The 15,289-nt window shown below is 42.7% G+C and overlaps 1 protein-coding gene across 3 annotated transcripts in view; it reads right to left on the bottom strand.

Annotated features, from left to right (window-relative positions):
* The window catches only part of GALNT13 (polypeptide N-acetylgalactosaminyltransferase 13), a gene marked incomplete at both ends in the record, with an annotated part of 98,140 nt that overhangs the window by 25,717 nt on the left and 57,134 nt on the right, over positions 1–15,289 (bottom strand). For all 3 annotated transcript variants that reach the window (XM_080346946.1, XM_080346944.1, XM_080346945.1), the window contains 2 exons: positions 3,922–4,102; positions 11,264–11,381. In XM_080346946.1, coding sequence (XP_080203072.1) covers positions 3,922–4,102; positions 11,264–11,381 — 299 coding nt within the window. The remainder of the gene's footprint in view (positions 1–3,921; positions 4,103–11,263; positions 11,382–15,289) is intronic.

The raw sequence follows: 15,289 nt of genomic DNA, 5'->3' as shown, positions 1-15,289 counted from the left end.
CGCTGCAGACTCTCAGGCTCCTGCCAAGAAAAACTCTAAACTCCCTGTCAAATGCAATATTTCTACTGAAACAAATGGGAAGTATTCCTTATGACAATGATACTTTGTGATCTTGCTCAGGTTTTCAAACCCATCCAAGCCTCAGCCGCTCTGCACTCCAAAACACACAGCGAAAACAAAACTGCATCGTTGCCCCACACGCCAGTGAAATACTCTACAAATAGCGTATTTTTTCTACAAGAATTGTTTCTCCTCACTATGTGGCAAATTAAGCCTATTTTTCAACTCCAAATGTTCTGCAGAGTATTTAATCTGTATGGGTTTCCTTTTTTTAATATAGGTTAGATACATTCGAAATTCTGGTTCCTAACTCATCAGAGCACATGCCACAAACAGGCAAGAAACAGATACAGAATGGCCCAATTCAAGGGTAACCAAAATTACCGACTTTTTCTCTTATGCACACACAGCTTCTATACAGAAAAGGGAAGGCAGCAATTTCAAATATGTCTAAGACCACAAAAAATGTCAGATGGGCTCTTTGTCAGCGGCGCTGGATTTTTACAAGCAGACAGCATCAAGAAAGCAATTTACAACTTGTTTGATCAAGACTTTTACCTTGAAATATAATTACTAGGTGTGCACCCTAATTATGCCAAGAAATATATTTAACATGCCGCCACCGTGAAGAGCCATTGGTTCCTCCTTCTCTTAGGACATCGTCTAAGAAAGCAAATGAATCAGGTCCCGGAGGAGAACTGGGGAGATGAGTGTTGGCTGATAGATAAGAGCTTCAGAGACCTAATTACTAAAATGCAACTTTCTTTGTTCTCTAACAGAATTATCTAGAGATCTGTATTTTTCAGATTAATAAACCAAGAGAAAAGCGTGCCAGACAAAAGGATAAAAACCCAGCTTAATAATACTGAGAAATTATTTCTGACATTTAGAAATGACCCATTAAAAAAAAAATCTACTACTTCCTACGCATTTTTATCAAGACTTTTTTCATTAAAATGCTATTGCCAACTTTATTTTCTAAAACTTCTAAGTACTTTTCTCCTCCATTTGCTTTTTAATCCTGAGGACCATCATCATCATCACATTTTAACTCTCAATGTAGCATATTGATAAATTACTCAAAAAAGGATGTGAAAATATAAAGGAGACATACAATGAAATCCTTTGCAGTGCCTGAAACAGCAACACATTCAAAGTTTTGATTCATATAAATCTTGTGTTGCCAACATCACTGTTGATGATGACAACAGTTGATTACTGACCTAATGCCACCTTTCTCTTTCAATTAAATTTTGTCCATAGGTTCTCTATTTGAATTACGTATCAAAATTTTGTGCAGATACGCACGCGTAAAAAAGAGACCACATTCAGAAGCACTAAATTTCTGCTGATTTGTGCCCATTTCAGAAGCTAATTGCACTTTGTTTGCAGAAGGACTCTCTGTCTTCTTATCTTCCCTCTTTTTGGATGGAAACGGCATTTTCAGAGCCACCTTGGTATCACACTGGTGTAAAAGAAAGTGCATCCCACTGGATATCAGACTTGAAAAACGGTTGTTAAAGACAGTCTCACATTTATACCTGTGCTCTGGAGCCTAAATTAAAATGGCCTGCGGCAGGAATTGGTCTGTTCAATGGGAGAAGGGATGTCTGCTCACCTCAGAACCGGGCTGATGAAACGCAGGCTAGAAAGCCTTATATTGGACATCCAAGTTAAAAAATATTGCTGACAAAATCCTCCCCCACTGCACGCTGGAACCTGGGAAATTGTAAAGGGTGGCGCAAAACTGACTATTCAAAGTGATTTCAGAAGCTAACGTAACAGGGACCAGACTCAGCGCTAATGAGAAAACTTCAGAACAAACATTCATTTGGCCTCTATGTGGCAGGTGTCCTTCTAGACAGTTTCACCATGGCTTTGGGCATCAAAAGCATCTGCATGATTCCAAACATCCATTTCGGGCACTTTCTACCCAGCTGAACCGCAGATACTGGCCAGTCCAGAAGATGACAGGTCAGTATTCACCACTCCTCCAAACCTGGAGAGCATCCATCCATCCACCCATCCATCTACTCATCCATCCACCCATCTACTCATCCACCCACCTACTGCTTTGACTGAAGAAGGCCATACCAAGTAAGTTCTACGTTCAAACTTAACCTTTCTTCAGTACTAAATTCCTCACTCCAGCAACTCAGAATAGCTCAGTAGAAATTATTTGGAAATGAAGGATTAAAAACCAAACAAAAACCAACCAAACAGGTAACAAAATCCAAATGAACAAAAAATCAAGGCCTATAGGGACTCCTGCCACAACCAAATGGATCCTTGTTTAGAAGCCCCCAAAACAAAAAGAAAAGCCATGGAAGAGAGAAAGAGTGAGACAGAAATAGTTCCCATCCAGGATTTGGAAATGCTGCATTTAGGAATTAGAAAATCACAACACGGCCAATTTGGAAGTCTTTCTTAACTGAAATATTAACACATTTTAGAAAACTATCCAGCAGCAGTTTCATCTGGCACTCTTCTTAAAACTGAAATTATTCTACCATGTATTATATATCAATGTTCTCATCACCTCTAAATGCACTTTGCTAATATCTCATTTAAATTGTATTGTATTTTAAATAGCCCCTAGTATGCTACTTTTAGAGCTTCAGCTCACCTCAATGCTTCAAAGCAACTAACTCCTAATCAGCTGAGAAAAACCTGCTGTCAAAGCAGAATACAAAAGCACGGAGAGCGCAAAGTATTCACCACATACATTTCGTGGTGAATATACATTGTTAGTATTTGCATGCCTCACACTCAGATGACAATGTATGCTTTCAGGGTAAATTATTAGAAATGCATTTCATTCAACAAAAATGCAATGGGAACTTGCTATTATGAGACTGCACAAAATAAGAACTTAATAAGGGAGAAGTGAATTAAGGAATAGCTAAGCCCATGTGATATATTTATGGTTTGAACTTGACTGCGTCTTACATGGGTTTTGAATTCACTTTTACAACATATTAGACATCCATTTGTCAGCATTACATTTATTTTTTCCAATTTATTCCCTTCTTCTTGCAGAAGAACAGAAACCAATTATGTTAGAAACAGTCAGCTGAATTTTCTGTCACACGCCCCATTCTTTCAGCTTTAATTGGGTAGATATAATTACCAATTATAAAGGGCATGATCCTGCCTATCTCACAAAGTTCAATTTCCATATTTAAGAGGATGCTCTCACCGCGGTTGTTTCTCACTCATGGTATGTTTATCCTCTGCGTTTTGTTAAATCCAGTACAAGTGGAACCCACCGTGCATGTCCATCATATGTGGCACGTGGTGTCCGTTTAGTCGTGACAAACATCAGCAGCTTTCACTGTGGACCTGTTCTTCCACCTGACGGCAGCAACTCATCCTCATGGTGACTTGGAAGAAGCACTGACAGTAGAGGACAAACAGGATCTGGAGATACCAACAGGTTCTGGAGCCCCCACTCTACAAGGGGTAATGGGTACAAACTGGAACACGGGAGGTTCCACTTCAATATGAGAAGAAACTTCTTCATGGTGAGGGTGTCAGAGCCTGGCCCAGGCTGCCCAGGGGGTTGTGGAGTCTCCTTCTGTGCAGACATTCCAACCCGCCTGGACACCTTCCTGTGTAACCTCATCTGGGTGTTCCTGCTCCATGGGGGGATTGCACTGGATGAGCTTTCCAGGGCCCTTCAACTCCTGACATCCTGGGATTGTGTGATTGTGTGAAAGCACTTCCGCTGTTATTTCTCACTGTTTAGTACATACCCACGCATGCACATCTGCACTTACCCGCATGTGCTTTACATTTAACACTTTCCCATTTTCCAGACAGCTTTAGAGAACACCATACGACCAGGAAATAATCTCTCACCTGGGGATATGATATAGAAGAAGTCCTTGAACTCGTCCATCCAGACCTCAGCCAGTCTCCTGTTGTTCTTGTTGATGACGTGGCCGGTGCCCCCGGGGAAGGTGTACGGCGTGGCCTTGCGGAACACGTGCCCCACGTGCGAGCAGGTGACGATCTCCAGGGAGCCGCCGCACTGCCAGATCTGGAACCCAAACACGCACAGAACGATGAGCCAAACAACTAGGAAACACACCCGGTTCACAGCAATGCTCTGGGGGACCGGGAGCGGCTCACTCCTGATTTATTTCCCCCAGGTCACAATTCAAACAGGGAATTTAAAGTAAAAGTTTATAAGGAAAGAGCAGGGGCACAACTCTTGGTAGCAGTGGAAACGCTTTAACTGCAACGTGGGTGAATGGTTCACATGGTTCTGTGGCCTCACAACATAAATATACACCAGCCGTGGCCTTAGGAAGGAGCCAGGCTGTAGTGGGTTAAGCTTAGGGGAGGGATGTCATCTGTGTATTTGAATTTTCCAGGATTTAAAATTATTAATGTTAATATTAATATTATAATATATTCTATAATCTAATAGATTTTTTTTTCAAAATATGTAAAGAAACAGAACTTTCACTTTCATACATATATATAAATAGATATCTGTCTCTATTTTTGAAAGCAGAGCGATGTTGATGCCCACCCCGAGCAAAGGTCCAGCAGATGTGGGTGAGCATCACAGACAGCGACAGAAAGCAGCAAGCAGAGGTACTCTGAACATCACACAGCCACGAACATGACAAAACCACAGAGGTGAAGCACGGACACAAAATGTATGTTCTCTGGTTCCTATGCTGGTGAATATCATGATCAACTCAAAAAAACCAAAAATAGTTACAGGCAAAGAAGAGAATTTGATGAAGTTCTAGGTGTAAACTGTCCCTTTCTGCTACTGGAGACAAAATCTGTACTCTGAGTAATCTCGGTGCCTTCAAGATATCTGCACAAATATATATATATAAAATAAAATAATTCTGGGCTATAAAACCCTGTTGATAAATGAAATAACCTATTTTCCTGTCAAATCACTAGTGTTTTGGTCTGATATGAATCAGTGTGCATGTTAACCACTGCTCTGCAACGTTCCATCTCTCTGGGCTCTGAACAGAACTACGGAACAAACCAAAGGCTGAAGGTCCAGGTTTGCAGAACTGGAGACACAACACGGGCAACACAGCGAGGATTCCCATGGGATGCCCACAGTGTTCGCAACTCTGCTGTTCTGCCAGACAATATTTATTCCTCAGGATTCACTCCTCATTAAGTTTCCCTGACATTTTTGGCATCACGAAAGGACTCACCAACTGCCCAGCTCCTGATTTAGGCTCAGCCCACCCTTTCCTTTAGCCTCCTCCTAAGCAGCCAGCAGGACTGACATTTACAATACCTCTTGGTAATAAAACAGAGAATTTAAGAAACATTGGGTGTTTTAAGCAGGAAAGCTGGTGCAGCCTTGTAATTAGAGCTCCTCCACACAGGCAGAAGTTACCATAGTAACTTAACGCAGATCTTACTTCATCAGGGCAAACCCTTTTATATAATTTCATTAGCATGCTAAGTGATATACTCTGCTGGGATAAGCAACAACAACATCGAGATATCCTTGTGTTTAACATCTTGTGCTTTGTGGCTCAGTGACAACCAGTTCAGGTGAGACCTGGAGCTGCTGATGCTGAGGAACAGGCGACTGCGCCAAAAAGGGAACGAACGTGCACCAAACTGCCATAGATGCTACAGGTTCGTTATGGCCAGGGCACTAACGAGCACATGAAATTATAGGAGCTTTTCCACCAAAAGCTCAGCATTTCCCCCAGGTTGCTCGTGCTCCCCACTCCAACAACCACCCCGGCAGGAAATCCCTCCCACGCCAGCATTGTTTTAAAGATTTGTATCCCTGTGCAGTTTTTGAAGCCCATTTTTGGCTCTGCTTGTACGATCTGCTATCTCCTCCAGTTGTCACAGGAATGCAGATGAATCTGCAGCTCTGTTCACAAGAAAAGGGTTTTAATCTTTTCAATATTATTAAAAAGGCAAGCCAGCATTCCTCAGTATTCCCTGGGAAAACGACTCATCACGGTTCAGGATTGTGGGATTCCAGAGTTGTGTTCCTACCACAGAGCAGACACAGTACAGTAACACATGTGATCACTCCTCATCACAACTATACTGAACACCAGAATTGTCCCGGATTCTTTGCGACTGAAGAGCTTTTTGTAGCCAACACCACAGTCCAGGTATTTAATACCCACCAGCAGCTTTTTACTGACACTGGTGGCTGCTCCGTGTTAATTCTCCAAGAGTTTTTGAGAAAAACTGCCATTACATTTTGCTGCGGGCTTTTCAATTTTAATATTAATAACATTTTTTAATCCAGTAAAATTTCCAAGAGTAGAATCTACTTGATCCAACAGCTTGGGAATCAGATTTTTCCAATGACCTATATCTTTCCTCCAACGTGCCCAGATTTTCCGAACGTGGCAATGATTGCATGAATTATTGCTTTATTACAGTCCTTCTCATCATCCCAAAGTCCCTGTGTGAACCCCAGCCCTGGGGGCAGCAATATTCCTATTTACCAACCTCCTTTCCACCATAATGGCCAATCCAGGCCCTGGTGGTGACCAAAAGCACCGAAGGACTAAACACAGCCAGGCTGCAAATATTCCTGCACATGATAGAGGTATCTCATTAAAAAAATAGTTTGAACTCTAATTTTCATGCTGAATTGTTCATAAACCAGTTACTGTCACATCGTAATTTGGAAGGTTGAAGGTGCCTCCCTTCCCCTCTCCTCTGGAGTTTAACCCTTCTCCTTCCCCCTGGGCGGATTCTCCCAAATCCACTAACCATGGTACTTCCATCAGACTTCAAACCCCTCTCTGTGTCTTCCAACCCAGCACATTCCAGGAGTTTATTCCCCACCGTTTGTGAAAAGTTATTCAGTGAAAATAAACCCAAATCCAGCTGCAACTTTCCAGTTCAGACACTCTGACCATGCCCTGTCCCCCGCCTGACATCTCGGCCTTCAGCATCACCAGTTCCCATCCATCTCCATCTCCTCCCGACTCGGGAGATTATTTCCAAAATGCCCCTTATTGTAATATTTTGCTGCAGAACATGCAGCAGATCTGCCCCATTTCCTCGGTCTGGAAAACGAGCGGTCAAACCCAGCAGGTTGTAATTTAGCTTTTAATAAAGCCACACGAGATTAACTCATCTCCTACTTCTCTTTTTGCTTACAAATACTAATTCCTTCAGAGTTTGTGGTAAAACATTGCATGCCATAGAATTGAAACTAAGGCTTGTATTTGCCCACATAAATGATCCCTGTTTCAATATAGGCATGAATTATTTAGAACTACCTTTGATTTCGCAGACATTTTAAAACCATTCCCATTACTGCATAAAATGACCGCATCAAACTCGGTGTGACCTCCCTGCAGCCCGCCCTCAGCGTTTTCTCCTTTTCTGTTATTTTCCAACACTGAGTCAATGCCAGTTCCCGCAAATCTCAGAAATATTTAAGGCTAATAATAATCTGCAGGCAAATAAAAATGAAACAACTTTGGGGCTTCACTCCTCATCTTAGAACAAGCAGTAAAAATACTCATGTAGCTCTGCCCATGTTTGCGTGTGTTTGGGTGGCTGGAGGTTTAGATCGGATATCAGGATAAACTTCTTCAGGTTACAGAAACACCACAAGGAAACGCTTTACATGTTCATAATTCTATTTATGCCATTTTAGAAAATATTTTTTTACATAAAGGGGTCTTTTTGGTACACGAGTGTTTATTGATGATGGTGTCAGATTAAACATCTTGTGTACACGCACAGATCAAAGCTACGGTAAAAAAACCCCAAAGACTAGTGCAGTCAGCAAGCAAGCAAACACGTACACACAGTTACGTTAAATGAGTTAAGCTTGCTGGCTGCTATACAGTGATGCATGAGTCACAATGAGGAAAAAGAAAGAAATCCTGAAAACTGTAATACCAAAGATGTCTATAATGAAATCGACCGGTATATCTTGATTCCATATAGAAACCAAATAATCCTAACATACAGAAATATTAATGCAGTCCAAAGGAAGGGAAAAACGTGTGCTTTAAATGTAAGCATACAAATGTATTTTGAGTACAATCTCTGAGCAAACTCTGCTCCTAAAGTTAGTTAATATAGTGAAACAGCTAAGGAATATTGAAAAGCAGAGAGAGAGAGATTTCCAATCTGCTTGCCAGGTGATTGCGATTTATATACCTCAAATTCCGCTCGCCAACACACAAAATTAACGTCAACGTCAGGGTGAACTTCTGAAAATAATCTGACATGAAATTTACATGTGCTATCATATCAGTATTTCCATGGATTGAATACTACACTAAGTTACAAGTGAATTAAATGTCCTTGCTCATTATTCATTTAATACAAGACTTCCTACGACAGTAAAGACAGAAATTTCAGACGTGGAGAACAACATATGAATAAACCACAGCACTCAGGAAACGTTTGCACACCCTCTTCTGCACTTCTGCAGCTGCCGGAAAACAGAGAATACCCAGCAGTTCATTGCTGTTGGAGCAGAGTGGGCATTTCCTTTCTCCAGCCTTGCTTTGGCCTATTTGGATTATTCTAGCAAATAACCGTTTTTTTTATTTGTTCTTTTTTTTTTTTTTCTGATGAACTGATTATTTTTAATCCCCTTTCCAAAGCTACTTGAGCTCCTTTCTGACTATCAGGTTTTCAGGGTATGCTCTGATTGGGAAAAAAACCACTGACAGAATTCAAGAGCAAATTAAAAGTGCAGGTTTGCAGGCGGCGGCTGGAGGAGCCTCCCCAGCCCCTCCATGCTCTTCGCTACCAATTTGCTGCATGTGTTTTACAGCAGATACATTTTTTAAACCCACAGGCCTTGGTATTTTGTTGATACTTGATGTACTCAACTATTTTGGTGATTTTCTTTACAGATGAAAGCTCTAAATACCAAGAAATTGCGTGGTTGCTGGCATTTCCATGGTCATCTCCTGGCACTGGAAGCACATCATTGTATTTCTGGTTTTGCCCTCTTATTGGGCTGATGTGCGTGTTCCAGGCTGGTAATAACTCTTGAAATTCAACTGGGAAAACCTTCTGAGCATATAATGTCCTCTAATAGTGCCCCAAAACTCACGCAGTTCTTCTCCTCGCCCGCTCTGCCTCAGTTCTAACAAATAAAATAATGTTTGTTTTATTTTATTTTAATAAGGGTAGAACTGCTTCCCCGCTTTTATCCCTGGGGCTCTCTGTGGAGAGCATGGCAACCCTTGGCCTTTGTTTTTCCACATATTTTATACTGACATTTTTAATTTAAAGACAAAATTCAGATCGCATGACAAGCACCCTCTCTAAATTCATATAAATTAAGCCCATCGCTGGCTTACTCACACAGGCAATTGAATAGAATTCAAGTCCAATTTGAAGTGAGACTCAAGCAGCGATTATTTAGGGGAGGAAAATAAAATAATAATAAAAACAAACCCTCCAAATATTATTAATATTACGCAAACCCCAAATCATCCCACCCAGGAGCTGAATGACCCACACCAGGAATCCCGACAGAGCAGAACAGCATGAGATGAAGACAGAAAACCACCATTAAATTGCTAAACTTCAGGTTTTGCACATATATTGGCATTATTCAAGCAAGAGCGTGCATTAAGGATATGGAGTTTAGTGCAGCTGGAAGCTGCAGATTTGCTCACATGCTGCTCTCAGCAGAAGATCAAACGCTTTCTGCCAAAATGAATCTATTACACCAGGGAGCACGAAAAGGCCGTGGAATTGGAAATTGTTTTATTCTGTTGCGCTTACAAGGCCTGACAGAAAAATGATCAATGCTTGTATCTTTGTTAACAAAAATAGCCCCTGCCAAAAGGAGCCCACAGAGAATCCGCTTCCAGCTATTCTTAATAAAAATCGCCTTGTTTGCCCCTTTTTATTAAAGTTGGTTTTTCGGGGAGTATAATTTTGATGATGTAAACCCAGCGTTCTTCCAAAAAAACCAGTTAAATATTTTAGACGCCTCGCTAATGAAAATAGGACCTTTTGCAATGATGACACAAAATTGGTCCTGAAAAAGTGACAACAAACGCCAGCTTTGAGATTCTTCCCTCTGCCAGGGTTTAATGTGCAGCAGCAATTCTGATCTTAACATTTCACTAAACTAGGTGAACATACTTCACGGAAATCACGTACGCTGACACTTGCTGAAAAATAAGCAGCAATACACAGATTTAGTCTACGGGAGGCACATCTTTAACACTTTAAAGCAGTGCTGGGCTGCTAGGATCACTTCTAAAGACGTGAAAAACAAGCTTACTAAAGGGCTTAAGTTAAAGTAAACTCCTACATAGGGGCCTACATACATCTGAGGAATATTCTTAGGGGTCTCTACACCAAAAAATGTGGAAATCCACTGATCTAAGACGTTAACGCTCAGAAGAAGTAACTCTACCCTTCTAAACTATTACAGCTTATAGAAAATGGCCTGAAAATGCTTTCAAATTCTCAGTTGATCCTCTCTAGAAATACCTGCTTCACAAATATCTTCAAAAGAGCTTCTGTCCATAGAAAATGGTCCACAAGCCCAGGCTGGACAGAAAATATGAAATAAAAAAGGAGGATATCCCCATGATGTGCTATGGGTACTACAGAGGCACACCAGGGTTTATTTTGTATATTTACTTAAAATGCATAAATTGTTACACATCAAAGATGTCCAAAGTAATTTCCAACATCCTTTCTAACGATTACTTATCAAAGGCTCAATCTTCCCATTCTCCTTTATGTCTGAAGGACAATGACCAAATGCATTTCACCCCAAGAGATTTGATCCTTGTCATGGGCAACACCCCTGTCCCCAGTGCAGCCCCTTTTCTGCCAGAACTTGCAAGTTCATAATGACATACACTTTCAAAAATTGCTGTTAAAATACATATTTGAATTTTTTTAAATTATTTTTATTTATACTATACAAATGTACATCTCGTTTAGGCCAGTTAGCATTTTCACTAGCTCATGGAAAGTCTTGTTTCTTTTATAAAGGTATTACTAAAATAGATATTATTTTGAAAGTGTAAAAATCGTCAAACAGTAATAAAACATTTCATGCAGTAAAAAGGACCAAAATACTATAATGAGGCATTGCCAAATATCTGGAGGATTGACATGAAGCCATGACTTGCGTGACAGCTCAAGCAGAAGCGCCCTGTCCGCAGCGTTACAGCACAACTGTGGGTTTTGACAGAAAATGAAGGAAAACGGCAATTACCCTAAAAGACATTTCAAGATTCTCGCCACCCCAGATATCCATTCCTGCATCGTAAGTTCCTATCTCTTCAAAGTAGTTTCTGTCAATAGAAAATAGGCCACCAGCCATAGTAGGGGTCCTAGTTGAAAACAAAAAGAAAAGAAAAGAAAACAAAAGAAAAGAGGAAAAAAGAAAAAATACCTTTTGAAAGACACTGTGGAATTTATTCAGTGACACTACAGTACATTTCACTACCTCACACATTTTGACTATAAATAAATTCTACGTACAGCAACTTAAATATCAGCGAGGAGCAAGGCAGAGCTCCCCGCAGCCGCCACCCCCACAATCCCATCTCCAGAGGCACTTCAGGAGCATTGTCATGGGATAGTGGATGGAATTTTGGCCTCCTGCATCCAGAACAGCACTGCAAATCCAATCTGAAATGCTTAGCGGAGAGAGTTTAATGCCTCAGCTTTGCCTTACAGGGAGACTAAATGTGCATAAAATTACCAGGCGTAATCTCTCCTAACAGGATTATAAATCCTTACAACGGGCAAATCCAGTCAGAGTGCAACTTCTCTTTGTGTTAAGATGTCCTGTTTCCCTATAAATATCTGCTTTATGGTTCTTCTGCATTTAGAGTTGACATGAAATGAAAAGCGCTCGCTGCAGTTGGCAGGAACAGGGCTTGGAGTTACTGCACCAACGTGTGCCCACCAACTCACGGCTCTTACACACCATGTGCACACCAACTCACAGTTCTTACACACGAGGTACCACCAACCCAAAGCTCTAATACCATGTACCCACCAACCCACAGCTCTTACACGTGATGTACCCACCAACCCAGAGCTCTTACACATCATGTACCCACCAACCCAGAGCTCTTACACATCACGTACCACCAAACCACAGTTCTTACACACCATGTACCCACCAACCCAGAGCTCTTACAACATGTACCCACCAACCCATGGCTCTTACACACCATGTGCCCACCAACCCATGGCTCTTACAACACATACCCACCAAGCCACAGCTCTTAAACACCATGCACCCACCAACTCACAGTTATTACACACGATGTACCACCAAACCCAAAGCTCTTATACCACGTACCCACCAACCCACAGCTCATACACATTATGTATCCATCAACCCAGAGCTCTTACACATGATGTACCCATTAACCCACGGCTCTCACAACATGTACCCACCAATCCACAGCTCTTACACACCATCTACCCACCAAGCCACAGCTCTCACAACATGTACCCACCAACCCACGGCTCTTACACACCATGTGCACACCAACTCACAGTTCTTACATACGATGTACCCACCAACCCAGAGCTCTTAAACATGACATACCCACCAAGCCACAGCTCTCACAACATGTACCCACCAACCCAGAGCTCTTAAACATGACATACCCACCAAGCCACAGCTCTCACAACATGTACCCACCAACACACAGCTCTTACACACCATGTGCACACCAACTCACAGTTCTTACACACGATGTACCACCAACCCAAAGCTCTTATACCATGTATCCACCAACCCACAGCTCTCACATGATGTACACACCAACCCATGGCTCCCACACAATGCACGGTACCCACACACACACATATTCAAGTGCACAGCTAGAGGGGTTGCCCCAAGGATGGGTTTTAAGCCCAAATGTGTCCATGCAGAGCTCCATCACACAAACGGGTGACAGATGGGTTGAGGTCTCAGCATCCTCATAACTACAAGCTCGGCCAGTGAGGAGCTCTGGGGATGTTAACGTGGCAGTGGATCAAGATTTGCCAGTCAAGTATTGGTCATGTTTGTGCCCTCAGATTCAAAACCAACAGCAAAGTGGGCGAGGTTGGGTTTTGTAAAGGCTCAATGCACCAAGTACAACCACACACGAACATGTTAGTGGCCTTGGCCTGTCTGCAAAGGATTCGCTCACCAAAATTAACTTGTTTATTTGGTTATTTGGTGAACTTCTTGTGAAGCCTGCGTGGAATATCTGATGCTCGAGGGTCACATCAGGCACCTGAATCTCTGCAGTGCAACATTCCCAGCACTGGCGCTTCTGCCCAGTTACAGCTCAGCTTCCATGGGAGCTCCTGTGTTTGGAGAAAGCCCTGTGCAAACACTGATCTAAAACCAGCTCCTGGAATTTTTCCCAAAAGCAAGACAACGGGAGCGGAGCGGTTTATGTGCAATGCAGGCAAACACCAGAACTGGGCTTCACGGGCGCCACCACCCGTGGCAGGACAGAATCACTCGGGCACTTCCCGCATCCTCCTTGAGCGGCTTTCATGTGTCCTACACACCACATTAATTAGCTAACGCACACCGCTATGTGCACACGTCATTACTGTGTCAGGTTATGGTTGGTGTGGGTGTTACACCCCTGCACACACGCGGTGCAGGCGCTCAGACCCGCAGGACGGTGCTGGGCTGCAGAGGCTGAGGCCTCACTTAAACTCAATAAATCCAGGTAATTTGCCTGCTGTGCAATTAGTTCCTCTTCTGCAGGAGCTGATTAACATTACTCCCAGAAAAGTAAGCGGTTTAGCAATGCAATAAGACCGGACCCTGAGTTTACCAACACTTCATTCCTATTTTTCTCCCTGTGCTCCCAGCACTGCAAGTTCAGTTAATTAGCTGTCCATCATTTGGATGGGGCTAAACCTCCCCCGGTCCCCAAGCTGCTTTGCTGGGTTTCTGCCACAAAGGATCCTGCGGGTCCCCTCAGCCACCCTGAGCTGTGGAGCAGGTGGGGACGCCCGGGTGCTGTGCCCTGACACCGGTATCGTGACAGATAAACACCATCTAGTGTGGGCAGCACAACACAAAGCTGACTCCGAAATCTTTTGGAATGGAACTGTTCATGTGCCAGATGATTACTGAGGCAAAAACAGTGTATTTAAATGAAATGTCTATTATTGATTATCTAGAAACTCTGTAAGTCTGTGCAAAACTACTGACACTGATCCCAAAAGCTGTGTCAGTACTGGGGTTATTCACCCGCCCGACAACTGGCCCAGTTCCCACAGGACTCTCAGTGACTCACAAACGTTTTGGAGTCACAGAATCATTTTGGTTGGAAAAGACCCTCAAGATCATCGAGTCCACCTGTTCCCCCACCCCTGTCCCTGCCCCATGTCCCTGAGAACCTCATGTCCGTCTGTCCACCCCTCCAGGGATGGTGACTCCAGCACTGCCCTGGGCAGCCTGTTCCAATGCCGCACAGCCCTTTGGGGAAGAAATTGTTCCCCACATCCAACCTCAACCTCCCCTGGGCAACTTGAGGCCGTTTCCCCTGCTCCTGGCGCTTGTTCCTGGGGAGCAGAGAACAGAAATTGTGATGAGTCCGTGCCCAGCGCTGTGCGAACAAACCCCAGATCCCAACCTCCCACCCTCACCAGCTACTGACGTGAGGAGTGGCACTGGTTTCAGGCAAAGAAAACCATCCCCACTCCTGTCTGCAACAGGAACCCTCATCCTCTGCCTCCTCTCCTTCCTCCTCCTCCTCTTTTTCCCTGCAGGAAGAGTCTTTGCAAAATCTCCCGTTCTTGCAAAGATTCAGCCTTAAGCGATTTTGGAATGAATTGTACACACAGATCTGGATTCTTCTGAAACAGCAGCTGTTTATGAAAAACAGTGTTTCCCTAATATTCACTAACTGAAATTAGAAGTGCTGAGTTTCATGCTGTAAAATGTAACTATGCACCAATATACACCACAGATTTTCAAATAACCGAAGAGCGGCGGGCAGCTACTCTCTGTTATGTAAATTTAATGTTCCACAAACAGATCTGCACAGCTCCCACTGCAAAACCAGCTCAAAAAGTGACATTAGAAAGTGTACGGGTCCCTACAGCTCCTTTCTCAGCTTTGTGCCTATTAGCTATATTTTGCCTACACAGAGTCATACTAACAAATATAGTAATATGCTATGATTAACTCTAATCATCATTCAAACCCACTTTTATTTTGGATATAACGTCTGCTTCTCATTCCTGTAATTATTGGCAGTAA

The sequence above is a fragment of the Nesoenas mayeri genome (assembly GCF_963082525.1).
Source record: "Nesoenas mayeri genome assembly, chromosome: 6".
NCBI classification, from domain to species: Eukaryota; Metazoa; Chordata; class Aves; order Columbiformes; family Columbidae; genus Nesoenas; species Nesoenas mayeri.
This window is presented reverse-complemented; position numbering and strand designations above follow the sequence as displayed.